This window comes from Panulirus ornatus, chromosome 16 (genome assembly GCF_036320965.1).
Source record: "Panulirus ornatus isolate Po-2019 chromosome 16, ASM3632096v1, whole genome shotgun sequence".
NCBI classification, from domain to species: domain Eukaryota; kingdom Metazoa; phylum Arthropoda; class Malacostraca; order Decapoda; family Palinuridae; genus Panulirus; species Panulirus ornatus.
In genome coordinates, this window is record NC_092239.1 from 9,268,320 (window position 1) to 9,284,330 (window position 16,011).

The window sequence follows — 16,011 nt, forward strand, 5'->3', positions numbered from 1 at the left end:
TGTTTATCATTCTTTAACCATCTGGTACCACTTCGGTATGGGAAGAACCTCGTGGTTGAGTGGTACAACCTTAATAACACACAGAAGTTATCATAGCCCTGCCGAGACGAGGAAGATGAGAGGGAGGGAGGGAGGGAAGGAGGGCTTATGGGGGGGTCGTTCTCCATTGCGAGTATAGCCATCAGATGGAGCTAACTGCTTCACTGAAGGACTGGCAACATTGCTACCAGTCCAGTAATTTGCCCGAGTTCTTAAGGACCCCTCTATTCTTTGGCCTACTCCTCGTCACCCGTGAAGATACGTAAATTACTTAAGTGTTACGTAAGTTCATCTTTGTTTATGATCTATCTGTCTCATTTCCCTTTATGGCATGATTCGTGTGTCTCACTCACGTCTATGGAAATGATTCTCATTGGATGTGCGATGCTGTGTGGGACGAGTGCGATTGTGTTCGGGTAAGTGATGCAGGCGCGACGCGGTTGATACACATAGTGTAGGTGACATTCAAGCCTCCGTGAATTATGTGTTTTTAATTGTCTTTAGTTGCTGGAGTACGGCGACGCAACCCTCGCGTACGGCGACGCAACCCTCGTGCTCGACGACGCAAACCTCGCGTACGGCGACGCAACCCTCGTGTATGGCGACGGAACCCTTGAACACGACGACGCAACCCTCGCGCACGGCGACGCAACCCTCGAACACGACGACGCAACCCTCGCGCACGGCGACGCAACCCTCACGTGCCGCGACGCAACCCGCGAACACGACGACGCAACCTTCGCGCACGGCGATGCAACCCTCGAACAACAGAGTACTACGACTGAAAACATCTGTCATGACAATTCGTGTATAACGGGGAGAGAAGCTTACACTCGTGTTACCCCTTACCATAACCTTGTATATATGTACTATGTCTTTACTCCTACCTATGCACACACACACACACACACACACACACACACACACACACACACACACACACACCCACCTCAGCCTGTGCCAGGTACTGTATAATATTCATTTTTACTCTCCCGCAATTTCCACTCCCTTATCTTAGTGTGTGTGTGTGTGTGTGTGTGTGTGTGTGTGTGTGTGTGTGTGTGTGTAATTTGCCATCCTTCATAATATCCACTCTTCACTCTTCACGATTAGTCTTCTGGTTACAATCATGACCTCCTCACCCCACCCTAAGTTCTGTAATAACTGTACATTTTCAGCTGAATGGCTGCCTGATTTCAACAAGCAATTTATCGTTATGATAATTAATAGTATTATCATTGTCATCATCAATTTGCACTCCTCCACAATATCCCCTACCTTGTCATTATCATACATATATAATTTGCATACTCACTGTCATGATAATACGTATAATACACACACACACACACACACTCAATCATTTCCCCTCCTCATTTACAGTTACACACAATTTGTGCACTTCTCCTGCTGACTACGTTTGGATACTGTGACATATGTGAGAAGATCCAAGGGAAAATATAATGACACTAACTCAGCTACTTTATGAAGAACAAGTGACACACACACTCAATCATTTCCCCTCCTCATTTACAGTTACACATAATTTGTGCACTTCTCCTACTGACTACGTTTGGATACTGTGACATATGTGAGAAGATCCAAGGGAAAAAAATAAAGACACTAACTCAGCTACTTTATGAAGAACAAGTGACCCAAGTTGTTTAAGGACACTCGCCTCTACCCAAGACGAGTGGATCGACCAATACATAAACACAGTTATCATTTATCATATCAGAAACACCTGGCTCACTCAGTATCTAAATCCGTTACAATCAGCGAACGAAATAACTTAGAAAATCTCTTCTATGAAAAGAATGGAAGATTTGCGCTTACCTTAATTTGGATGGCCATTTCGCTGGGTTTTTCCTCACGATCGTAGCTTGTCATCGCCAGTGCAGGAGTGGTCTGAGTGTACGGCAAATATTGGCTTTTTATCTTTCAGTCCATTAGGATACGTTTGGTCGCTTCAGAAAAAAGAACGACCTCGATTCGTGTGATTTTACTCGTAAATCCAAATTCGTGGGCAAATGGTTTACCTCGAGTGAGGCGAAGCCCTCTCCTCAACAGGATTGCTAAGGTATTGCTAAGGTAGTTGAAAGTGATATAGGATTGCTAAGGTATGGAATGAATTACCCATTAGGGTAGTTGAAAGTGATATACCACTGATGCGTTCATGCACAGACGATGAATATTTCGCTTCAAACCCACGACTGATGTCATTTGCACCTCCATAGGTATAGGAAAAGGTTTACAGGCTCTTGTCATCTGTCTCTTTACTTCTTGCACACTTATCCACGTGTGTCTGTTCTCGTCCACTATCACAAACGGTCTCTTTACGACACCAGTCGTCCGTTGCTCACTCAATTCCTCTTGTGCTGTGTCTCTACGTACACCTACAGCGGTGGTTGGTTCTCCAGTGGAATTCATCTTCGTAGCTACAAAATATCACCGACACACACACACACACAAAAAAAAAAAAAAAAACACTGGCACCAACCACTTCAAAGGAAACGCTAGTAGTTCTTGTTTGTATTGTGGAGAGAGAGAGAGAGAGAGAGAGAGAGAGAGAGAGAGAGAGAGAGAGAGAGAGAGAGGCGCAGCGGCACGTAGCACATGAACCCATCTGTCACAGTGTCCATTCACACACTACATCCTGCCGGCAGCGCCGATCCTACTACCACCACACACACTGTTGCCACTCATCTTTTTTTTTTTTTTTGAAAGGAATACCAAAACAAAGACAAATACCAAACAAGACAGTAAGGTAAGGTATTAAAGACCAAACAAGACCGTTAGGTAAGGTATTAAAGACATCATGAAGACTTACCTTGTCTATTAATGCCCTGTTGACTTGAGTCACACACACACACACAAACCCGTAAACATAAATACTTTGGAAGTGTGGACGCGATCACCGCCCTTCGAATAAACAAGCAAACGAGGGTGGTAACTACCGGCCTGTTGTTAGCTTGGCGCGACGACATTTCAGAGATTTGATAGGGCAGACGACGATAATAATAAACCAATGCCTGCGAAAGTTCCTGGTCGTAAAAGCTTAAGACAAACTCTCCATAAACGTAATCATGGAAGTAATTATCGTACAGGGGAATAGGTATTATACGTATGTACACTGTGGGGAGGGAGGAGGTGGTTATTGTACAGGAGAATAAGTATTATACGTATCGTCCGTCGTGCATACGTATCGAACCGATGTCACGTATGATCTACATTCCCTCCCGTTTATACACATCCACTACCCCCCCCCCCCCATCCGTAGTCTATGTGTATAATCATCACCCTCCACTGTATAACATACGTGTAATGCTTATTCCCCTGTACAATAACTACCTCCCTCCCTCCTTCCCTCCCCACAGTGTACATATCATATGTATAATACTTATTCCCCTGTACAATAACTGCCTCCTCCCTCCCCGCAATGTACATACGTATAATACCTATTCCCCTGTACAATAACTGCCTCCTCCCTCCCCATAGTGTACATACGTATAATACTTATTCCCCTGTACAATAACTGCCTCCTCCCTCCCCGCAATGTACATACGTATAATACCTATTCCCCTGTACAATAACTGCCTCCTCCCTCCCCACAGTGTACATACGTATAATACCTATTCCCCTGTACAATAACTGCCCCCTCCCTCCCCGCAGTGTACATACGTATAATACCTATTCCCCTGTACAATAACTTCCTCCTCCCTCCCCACAGTGTACATACGTATAATACCTATTCCCCTGTACAATAACTGCCCCCTCCCTCCCCGCAGTGTACATACGTATAATACCTATTCCCCTGTACAATAACTGCCCCCTCCCTCCCCACAGTTATAGCCTTGGATTTTTCTTGATTTTTTTAAAAAAATAGATTTTCCCAAAATTTTCAGCATAGTTACTTTTATATATGCTGAATACGTATCTGTGGTCAAAATCTAAAAATTCGTATAATCTGTCGAATAATTAGCATTTAAATTTTATCATAATTAGTCTAGATGCTAATTAAACACTTAATATTAGGAACTACAGTCTCTTGACTCCAAATCCTTAAATGCCATATAAAATAACATCCATACACAGATTTTCATTAAAATCTGAGGAAGTTGAAAATCTAAGCAAAAAAAATGTAAGGCCTTGGATTTTTCTTGATTTTTTTGAAAAAATAGATTTTTATAGCCTTGGATTATTCTTGATTTTTTTGAAAAAATAGATTTTCCCAAAATTTTCAACATAGATACTTTTATATATGCTGAATACGTATATGTGGTCAAAATCTAAAAATTCGTATAATTAGTCGAGTAATTAGCATTTGAATTTTATCGTAATTAGTCCAGGTGGTAATTAAACGGTAATATTATGAATTACAGTCTTTTGACTCCAAATCTTTAAATACCATATAAAATAACATCTATACACAAATTTTCATTAAGATCTGAGAAAGTTCAAAATCTGAGCAAAAAAATAGATGTTCACAAAGTTTTCAGCATACTTACTTTTATATATGCTTAATACGTATCTGTGGTCAAAATCTAAAAATTCGTATTATTAGTAGAGTAATTATAATTTGAATTTTATCATAGTCCAGGTGGTAATTAAACGGTTAAATTTATGAATTACAGTCTTTTGACACCAAGTACTTATATATCATATAAAATAACAACTATACACAAATTTTCATTAAAATCTGAGGAAGTTGAAAATCTGAGCAAAAAAATGTAAGGATTTTTCTTTATTTTTTTGAAAAAATCGATTTTCTTGAAATGTTCAGCATAGTTACTTTTATTTATGCCGAATACGAATCTGTGGTCAAAATCTAAAAATTCGTATAATTAGTCGAGTGATTAGCATTTGAATTTTATCAAAATTAGTCCAGATGCTAATGAAACAGTTAATATTATGAATTACAGGGTTTTGATACCAAATACTTAAATACCATATAAAATAACATCTATACACAAATTTTCATTAAAATCTGAGGAAGTTGAAAATCTGAGCAAAAAAAAATGTCACGCTATAGCCTTGCATTTTTCTTGATTTTTTTCAAAAAATAGATTTTCTTCAAATGTTCAGCATATTTACTTTTATATATGCTGAATACGTATCTGTAAATGTAAAAATTCGTATAATTAGTCGAGTAATTAGCATTTAAATTTTATCATAATTAGTCCGGATGCTAATTAAACACTTAATATTAGGAATTACACTATCTTGACTCCAAATCGTTAAATGCCATATAAAATAACATCTACACAAAGGTTTTCATTAAAATCTGAGGAAGTTGAAAATCTGAGCAAAAAAAATGTAAGGCCTTGGATTTTTCTTGATTTTTTTTAAAACATAAATTTTCCCAAAATTTTCAGCGTAGTTACTTTTATATATGCTGAATACGTATCTGTGGTGAAAATCTAATATTCGTATGATTAGTCGAGTAATTAGCATTTAGATTTTTTCATAATTAGTCCAGATGCTAATTAAACACTTAATATTAGAAATTACAGTCTTTTGACTCCAAATTCTTAAATGTCATATAAAATAACATCTATACACATATTTTCATTAAAATCTGAGGAAGTTGAAAAAATCGATTTTCTTGAAATGTTCAGCATAGTTACTTTTATTTATGCTGAATACGTATCTGTGGTCAAAATCTAAAAATTCGTATAATTAGTCGAGTGATTAGCATTTGAATTTTATCATAATTAGTCCAGGTGGTAATTAAACTGTAATTTTATGAACTACAGTCTTTTGACACCAAACACTTAAATACCATATAAAATAACATCTATACACAAATTTTCATAAAAATCCGAGGAAGTTGAAAATCTCACATCAGTTGGACTGTACTCAGGTTGAAACTTTGCTACTTACGAGCTATAGCTGTCAAAGAGCAGAAAAACCAAAGTTATCACCTTGTTGGAGGATGGCCGCATATCTAGATGGTGAAGGAAGCCACAGTGCTTGTTTGTTTATCATTGTCACTGTTTGCTAGAGAGTAATGCTTCAAATATTTTGGCTGTGTAGACGACACGTTTCTTGAACAAGACGGGGCACGTTCGTTTTTCATTTAACGTTTTTTGTAAGCTTGTTGAACATAACTGTACAGTTTTTTTTTCTTTGAACGTGTTGGTGGCATGTTTCTTGAACACGACAGTACGTTTTTTTTTTTTTTTGAACGCTTTCGTGCGCTCCTTTAACACGATGGTACGTTTTTGAACACAACGAAACGTTTTTTAAACGCTTTTTTTTACGCCTCTTGAACACTATGGTCCGTTTTCTAAGCACGATGATCCGTTTCCTGAACACGATGGTCCGTTTCTTGAGCACGATGGTCCGTTTCCTGACCACGATGGTCAGATGGAAGACCATTGCATCATCATACACACACACACACACACACACACACACATATATATATATATATATATATATATATATATATATATATATATATATATATATATATATATATATATATATATATATATATATATATATATAAATAAATATATATATATATATATATATATATATATATATATATATATATATATATATATATATATATATATATATATTATTTTTATTATTTTTTATTATACTTTGTCGCTGTCTCCCGCGTTTGCGAGGTAGCGCAAGGAAACAGACGAAAGAAATGGCCCAACCCCCCCCCCCCCCCATACACATGTATACACATACGTCCACACACGCAAATATACATACCTACACAGCTTTCCATGGTATACCCCAGACGCTTCACATGCCTTGATTCAATCCACTGACAGCACGTCAACCCCGGTATACCACATCGCTCCAATTCACTCTATTCCTTGCTCTCCTTTCACCCTCCTGCATGTTCAGGCCCCGATCACACAAAATCTTTTTCACTCCATCTTTCCACCTCCAATTTGGTCTCCCTCTTCTCCTCGTTCCCTCTACCTCCGACACATATATCCTCTTGGTCAATCTTTCCTCACTCATTCTCTCCATGTGCCCAAACCACTTCAAAACACCCTCTTCTGCTCTCTCAACCACGCTCTTTTTATTTCCACACATCTCTCTTACCCTTACGTTACTCACTCGATCAAACCACCTCACACCACACATTGTCCTCAAACATCTCATTTCCAGCACATCCATCCTCCTGCGCACAACTCTATCCATAGCCCACGCCTCGCAACCATACAACATTGTTGGAACCACTATTCCTTCAAACATACCCATTTTTGCTTTCCGAGATAATGTTCTCGACTTCCACACATTCTTCAAGGCCCCCAGAATTTTCGCCCCCTCCCCCACCCTATGATCCACTTCCGCTTCCATGGTTCCATCCGCTGCCAGATCCACTCCCAGATATCTATAACACTTCACTTCCTCCAGTTTTTCTCCATTCAAACTCACCTCCCAATTGACTTGACCCTCAACCCTACTGTACCTAATAACCTTGCTCTTATTCACATTTACTCTTAACTTTCTTCTTCCACACACTTTACCAAACTCAGTCACCAGCTTCTGCAGTTTCTCACATGAATCAGCCACCAGCGCTGTATCATCAGCGAACAACAACTGACTCACTTCCCAAGCTCTCTCATCCCCAACAGACTTCATACTTGCCCCTCTTTCCAAAACTCTTGCATTTACCTCCCTAACAACCCCATCCATAAACAAATCAAACAACCATGGAGACATCACACACCCCTGCCGCAAACCTACATTCACTGAGAACCAATCACTTTCCTCTCTTCCTACACGTACACATGCCTTACATCCTCGATAAAAACTTTTCACTGCTTCTAACAACTTGCCTCCCACACCATATATTCTTAATACCTTCCACAGAGCATCTCTATCAACTCTATCATATGCCTTCTCCAGATCCATAAATGCTACATACAAATCCATTTGCTTTTCTAAGTATTTCTCACATACATTCTTCAAAGCAAACACCTGATCCACACATCCTCTACCACTTCTGAAACCACACTGCTCTTCCCCAATCTGATGCTCTGTACATGCCTTCACCCTCTCAATCAATATCCTCCCATATAATTTACCAGGAATACTCAACAAACTTATACCTCTGTAATTTGAGCACTCACTCTTATCCCCTTTGCCTTTGTACAATGGCACTATGCACGCATTCCGCCAATCCTCAGGCACCTCACCATGAGTCATACATACATTAAATAACCTTACCAACCAGTCAACAATACAGTCACCCCCTTTTTTAATAAATTCCACTGCAATACCATCTAAACCTGCTGCCTTGCCGGCTTTCATCTTCCGCAAAGCTTTCACTACCTCTTCTCTGTTTACCAAATCATTTTCCCTAACCCTCTCACTTTGCACACCACCTCGACCAAAACACCCTATATCTGCCACTCTATCATCAAACACATTCAACAAACCTTCAAAATACTCACTCCATCTCCCTCTCACATCACCACCACTTGTTATATATATATATATATATATATATATATATATATATATATATATATATATATATATATATATATATATATATATATATATATATATATATACGCCCATCTCGGCATGGCCATCTCATCAAGAGAATCACCAATTAGAACAAATTACTTGATAAAAAACATTAAAACATATCACACCTACGATTCACGTAAGCATATATAACATCTAATTTCACAGATCTGTTTATGTAAACTGCAGATGCGATGTGATTTCGATCAGGTACTATTTTACAGCCTTTGTAACTGCAGTCTGAAAATGAGATAAACGTATGTTGAAGCGTCAGTAAAACAGGATAATAGTGCTGCTAGTCTATCTCTCTTCCAAGTGTTTATACATCCGTGTGTGTGTGTGTGTGTATAATACACACACACACACACACACACACACACACACACACATATATATATATATATATATATATATATATATATATATATATATATATATATATATATATATATATATATATATATATATCAGGGTCTACAAAAACAATTTAGAAATGATCCTTGATGATGCCTTCATCATTTTTCAAGTCTCCTTAATTATCAAAAGTAAACTCGTGCAGCCTCTGGCCTCCCCACGCACACACCAGCACCTCCGCTACCAAACACCGCAAACTTTAAATTAGATTCGGAACTGCGTAAAACTTGCAATTATTTCCTTCTCTCTCTCTCTCTCTCTCTCTCTCTCTCTCTCTCTCTCTCTCTCTCTCTCTCTCTCTCTCTCTCTCTCTCTCTCTCTTTCCTTTACTTTCATTTCTAGCCATAGCCGATGCAATCAACAGACAGATGAACATCCTCAGCTGGCCACGTTTAAGTCAGCACCATGCATGCTGCATGAAGCTGTGGTTGGCTACCTAATGGCGTTTACATGAAACTATTACAAATCTATAAAAAGGGAAGTCCAATGAACTGGTCGAAAATGGGGGTCTAGGCACAAGGTAGCATCAGTAAAATGGCCTGCAATTACTGCAAGGCTACACAATATTTCACCTGAATCATAATTCCAATATTGTTTCTCTGATGCTTTATGTTGTTCAAATAACCTGTTTTTTCCCCCTGCAATAGAAGTATTTCCTCCGAATTTTCAATGTTTTCCGATGATATGCATGTGACATGTGAAAGCGTGTGTGTATCCGTACTGTGTGTGTGTGTGTGTGTGTGTGTGTGTGTGTGTGTGTGTGTTGAGAAGAGTTTTACACTCTTGTTGTTCTTTTACTTTTGTTTGTATACACCATGTCTGTACTCCTATGTATGTATGCACAGGCACGCACACACACTTTATGCCAGGCACCCATTTCATCGACCAGCCCCTATGGGGGGATGAACAGCTGGGTGGACTGTGGACCGGCTGCCGTGACCGGGATTCGAACCTATGCAGATTTGATTCCGGCTACCCGTGCATACGTGAAAGTCATTAAGAATAACCACCATCCCGTGAGGTGTGTGTGTGTGTGTGTGTGTGTGTGTGTGTGTGTGTGTAATTTCTTGAACGTTCACAACTAACATACAACTTTTGTTGAATCTCTCTATCCTGGCTACTTTTAAAGTTTCATCACTTAGCTTATGCCATTTGTCCATTACTTTGCTTTGAATCCTTCTTCTTTCTTTCTAACAAGTTCTTTGATTGATTCCTTGCTATTACCTCTGGCTACTCTGCATCTTTCAAAGAGCTGTACACACTTCCGAAAGTTGTCGAATTGGTTTAGGAACTTGAAGGTTGTCGTCAAGTCTCTCCTTGTTCTTCTCTCTTCCATGTTGAGCTTGGTTTTTAACTTCTAAGTCATCTCTCTTATTTCAGGTATCATCTTTGTAGCAGCCTTCGTCTGGACCTTCTCCATTTGTTCCTAATGTTTCTTCGAGTGAGGCAACCAAACTTGAGGAGCATATTTCTAATTCAGGTCTGAGGTAAGTTGGTATAAGCATATTGAGTCTCTTCTTATTCATGTTTCTGAACGCAGTTTTGTATATGACCAGCATACAGAGTGCCACCTTAATGCTCATGATGACACTGTATTCTGTTCCCAGGCTGGAGAAAGACAGTCTTATATCGCCTGGGGAAGTGGCTTAACATATCCTGCCTGGATGACAGACAGAGGCGGTGTGACGCCGCCCGAGGGAGACGGAGGCACGGTGAAGCCGACCGTTGGCAAGACGGAGGCAGCGTGACACCACCCGAAGAACGGACGGAGGCAGTGTGACGCAACCTACAGGAGACGGAGGGAGGGAGAGTGTGACGCCACACGGGAGAGGAGAGGAGTCAGTGTGACGCCACCCGAAGAAGGAAGGAAGAATTGCCAGTCATGACTAAAGCGTTACGGATCATCCCCGTGGCACTACTCCGGCTGCTGCTGGTAGCGGTGGTGCGGGAGGCAGGATACCATACGTACGACCACTCACACCACCTCGAGACCCACTACGACTTCATAGTAGGTACGACTACAACGTTGGTTTGTGGAGAGGGATGGAATCAAGAAGGTGGGAGGAGAGGAAGGGTTTAACATGCAATGGGGTGTTGTGAATGCTGTCTGGTATTACTGTGAGGATTTTGGAAGTATTATGCTTCACTGGGGTCATCTTTTGAGCTTGGTGGTATGACCTCCTTGAGCACGACGGTATGACCCATAAGCACGACGGCACGACCCTTGAGCACGACGGTCCCGCCCTTGGATATGATGGCCTGGTCTTCGGTCTAACAGAGAGATGGTACTTCTATGCTCAAGGGTCGTACCGTAGTGCTCAAGGGTCGTCCCGCCGTGCTCATGGGCGTACCAACGTGCTTAAGCTGCTCGTTCAGTCGTCGTTCAAAAGCCGGTTTTTGTCTTCTATGGCTGGCGTGGCAGTGGGCGGAGGGTCAGCGGGCTGTGTGATGGCGGCTCGGCTGGCGGAGGTCAAAGAGTGGAAAGTTCTTCTGTTGGAGGCTGGAGGGTCGCCGCCCCCGGAGAGCTACATCCCAGCTCTTAACATTCTCCTGTTCCAGAGCGACGTCGACTGGAACTACCACATCACGCCACAGAAATATTCCCTCAAGGCCTACAAAAATAATGTAAGGAAGCCATGTATTTTTCTTCAGGAGAGTGGCTTTAACTTAACTGCATTTTCTACCTTCAGGAGACTGGTTTCATAATGCATGTTCCTCCTTCAGGAGACTGGCTTTATCAGTATGCATGTTCCTCCTTCAGGAAAGTGGCTTTATCTGACACATGCTCCTCCTTCAGGAGAATGGCTTTATCTTAATGCATGTCTGCTCTACTTAGACAACAAATCCCCAAAAACGACGGTGGTACGGTCCTTAAGCACGACGGTATGACCTTTAGGTATGATGACCTAAGATGCATCAGGTCAGAAACCAGAAACCAGACAATACGAACTTTGATTCCTTTTAATTAACAGTGAGTTGGTAGGGACATGAGACGAGATCACACACAGTTCTCCTCCCCGAGCAAATGAAACAGGTACATCTATATTTACATAGGTATCGACATCTCGAAGTACTAATGCTTCAAGCTCACCCTGTGGTCGTAAATCGTCAAGTCTTAGCGGGTAAGTCACTAGCTAGGTCAGGTAAACAGAAGCATTCTTCAAAAGTACATCCATTTCATACATTAGACGTCTGTATTACGTAAGGACACTATATATAACCAGGAGGAAGACGTGTTCAGAAAACAAGAGGGAATTCTAGGCAAGTCTAAAGTGAGGCAAGTAGCATCCATACCAAGTAGACACACTAGACATTCCAGTGTATACAAAGGAAATTCAACAGCAACAGATATTTCCGTCCTTTCGAGGCCGTTTTTGATATCTTTCCATGCAAGGTTGATAGGAAAATCTGCTATGTAATATTTTCGTTCAACAGACAACTTATATGTTCCATAATCACATGCGAGAATAACCCGTAGGCTGTGCCGTACCCGCGAGGATTTGCTGCGGGCGGCTCCTCCACCATCAACTCTATGATCTACGTCCGCGGCAACAGACGAGACTTCGACAACTGGGAGGCGATGGGCAACCCAGGCTGGGGCTACGACGAAGTCCTCAAGTACTTCAAGAAGTCCGAGGACTACAGAGGGACGTACACCAACGAGACAGGTGGGTAGTCAGCCGCCGCAGGGGACAAAGGATGACAAAGGAGGTGAAAGATGAGGGAAATACTTGATAAGTGCAACGAGAATGAGAGGAAGTCTATATGAGACGGGACGGAAGAGCAAAAATGAAGAGGAGGAGGAGGAGGATTATGGTGTCGTCAGCTATGTAGGTGTTTGTGCGCGTGTGAGGCGGGAGGTTAGAAATCTTCCACTCGTGTCTTAGTACCTTCCAAGAGAAGGAGCAGACGAGGGAACCAAGTAGGGATATTTTCCTTTAAGGCCATGTCATCTGCTGTGCCAATAACATTCGATACATTCCTCTTTTCTCTTTCCCTAGCAATTACACTCCCTCATCCCACCACTCGCTACACTTTCTCATGAAAGTGTAGCGCATGACACACACCCAACCCACTCATCATTTAAGTACTGCATTCCCTGAATGCCTTCAACTACTCGTCCATTCTCAAATTTCGTCCGGCATCTCTTTCAAAAAGGTATGTTAAATAAGGTTACTCACACTTTCACCCCTTCTTTACCACATTTATCTTTTCTTTTTCTCTTTCCTACAACAATTACAAACTTTCACAATCGTCCCCTTCAGGAAAAGTTCATGAACACTCCACCTGTTACCCTTCTCAGCACGTTCACATGCAACAACCTCTCCTTTGCACGCCTGTCTATGAACACTTAGTCCAATCATGCCCATCGACCTACAACCGCGCCCCACCAAGGAAACTTACTCATGCACCCATTTATTTTCCAAGGTAAGTCATCCTAATTCCCAATCCTTTTTAATAGCAAAACTTGAGAAGTTGTTTCCCCACAGATTGCTCGTAATTACCAACAGTCTGTCACTTTATCAACAACGTGGATGATAGAGAATTACAAACAGCTCATGTTGCTCAAAGCAGCGCTCCTATCATGTTCAAAAGCCACACACTCCATATCATTGGATGACTTAAGTCCTCCAAAAGCTAGAAGCTATAGAAAACGAAGAAATATTGGGTTGTAAAATGTGCACAGATATAAAAAAGACCTCCAAAATTGAAAAAGCTGCACCGCATTTCTTTTTTTTTTCGCAAACTTGATTCTCGGAGAGGCAAGAGCGAGCTGGGGGAGGACCGTATCTTATTTACTCTGGCAATCTCGCAAGCTCGTGGCAAGTATAGAAACAAAGTGCATCAAGCGTAAAGATTTCCTCTTTGCCTGCAGGTATTTTACGAATATCTATTCATCATGTTCACAGACATTTCATTCATGCAAGATTTTACTATCGTGACTTGGGTGCTCAAAGTGGTAGGAATATCTTTGAGATAATGTTGGATAATATTGCAAGGTGTGTTGAGAATAACTTAAGATAATGTTGGACAATATTGCAAGGTGTTAAGAATCATTTAAGATAATGTTGGACAATATTGCAAGGTGTGTTGAGAACCATTTAAGATAACGTTGGATACTATTGCAAGGTGTGTTGAGAACAACTTAAGATAATGCTGGATAATATTGCAAGGTGTGTTGAGAATAACGTAAGATAACGTTGGACAATATTGCAAATTGTGTTGAGAATAACTTAAGATAATGTTGGACAATATTACAAATTGTGTTGCAAATAGATTATGTTGCGGTGTGTGTTGTTTGTAGAACTATTTTATCATTCTATCACTACTATTTGTCTTTTACGGGTTCAATTTTACACTCATTTTGCCCTGTCTCTAAACCTTGTTTATATGTACCGTGAATTAACTTCTATGTGTCTATACACACAGACACAGACACGTACACTGTGTGTGTGTGTGTGTGTGTGTGTGTTTGTGTGTGTGTGGTCAAATATTTGTACTGTATGGGGAAGGAGTTTTACACACGTTTGTGTGTATGTGTGTTTGAGAATATTATTATGCGAGGACACACGACCGATTCAGATGGACGATATACCCAGCTTTTATCTGGGAAGTCCTCACACGTCTGCCTACTATGGACACAAAACCAATGACATGAGATGATACAACTGTTCTTAGCTACGAATACAGTCATAAGGTAATCCCCAAAAATTCATAAAAGTAAGGATAACACTGAAACGGTGATTTTCTTTTTTTCTTCTATCACTGATTATCTGTAACCTTCCTCCCCTCTCTCTCCCTCCCTCACCCTGACGGTGGTGCAGCAAGGTACCATGGAAGTGGTGGGCCGCAAGTGGTGGAGCCCAAGCGATGGAGCACTCCTGTAGCCAAGGGCTTCCTGAAGGCGGGCCAACAGCTCGGCTACGACGTCATCGATCCAAATGGACCTGAGCAGATCGGTAAGTGGTACTCAAATGGCACCACTGGCACGCCTCTATCCTGTTTGACTCACCTCTGGTCCTCCTCGTTCAGGGAGAATGGTCAACACCTTATCTTTGGTACACGACAGCTGTAAGCCATGTGACGGGGTCTGGCCTAATTCTTAGTATCAAAACTTCCTTCCTTGGGTTCCTCTGCTTATCTCTGATCTCTGATGCGTAGCTTTCATTCTAAGAGTTCCATGGGGCAAGTCGATGATGGAGGTACTTCCCTTTCCATGGCCCCAGGGGCTAATGGAGTGACTTCCCTCTCTTATCCTGTCCTATCTGTGTTCCTTAATGTTCTCTCGTATCGGTAATCTTCTTTCTTGTACATCTATCATTCACTCGCACTACTTCCTTGTAAGTAGTGCCCATACACCTCTCTAATCTCTTTCAGTAGCAGCTTTATTTTCTTATCCCACCATTTTTATCCTCTCTCACCTGTCCACCTTCTGCATGCCATAAACTTCTCTGGCACTGCCTCCCTAAATACCTCCCATTCCTCAACCACTCTCCTATCTTTGGTTACTCTCACCTTTTAGCTATTCTACACTCAATTTTTCCTTTCATCAACACCCTCTTTTCAACCCATATCATATCCTCCAAAAGCCTCTAGAATCTTGGCTCTCGCCTCCAACATGACTATATATATATATATATATATATATATATATATATATATATATATATATATATATATATATATATATATATATATATATATATATATATATATATATATATATATATATATATATATATATATATATATTATATATATTTATATATATTTATATATATATATATATATATATATATATATATATATATATATATATATATATATATATATATATATATATATATATATATATTTATTTATATATATATATATATATATATATATATATATATATATATATATATATATATATATATATATATATATATGTATATATATTCCTGTTCGTTATCAGGCATAACAATAAAATAGGACATACCTGTGTAGATATGAATACCTCTCACATAGTTATCAATTGCCTGGCAAATACTGAGCCAGCGA

The 16,011-nt window shown here is 40.3% G+C and overlaps 1 protein-coding gene across 1 annotated transcript in view; it reads left to right on the forward strand.

Annotated features, from left to right (window-relative positions):
* LOC139754125 (glucose dehydrogenase [FAD, quinone]-like) overlaps positions 1–16,011 on the forward strand; it is a 37,359-nt gene that overhangs the window by 7,066 nt on the left and 14,282 nt on the right. The window contains exons 2-6 of the mRNA XM_071671239.1: positions 10,348–10,454; positions 10,575–10,979; positions 11,390–11,592; positions 12,446–12,635; positions 14,793–14,927. Of these exons, the coding sequence (XP_071527340.1) occupies positions 10,850–10,979; positions 11,390–11,592; positions 12,446–12,635; positions 14,793–14,927 (658 nt within the window). The 5' untranslated portion in view covers positions 10,348–10,454; positions 10,575–10,849. The remainder of the gene's footprint in view (positions 1–10,347; positions 10,455–10,574; positions 10,980–11,389; positions 11,593–12,445; positions 12,636–14,792; positions 14,928–16,011) is intronic.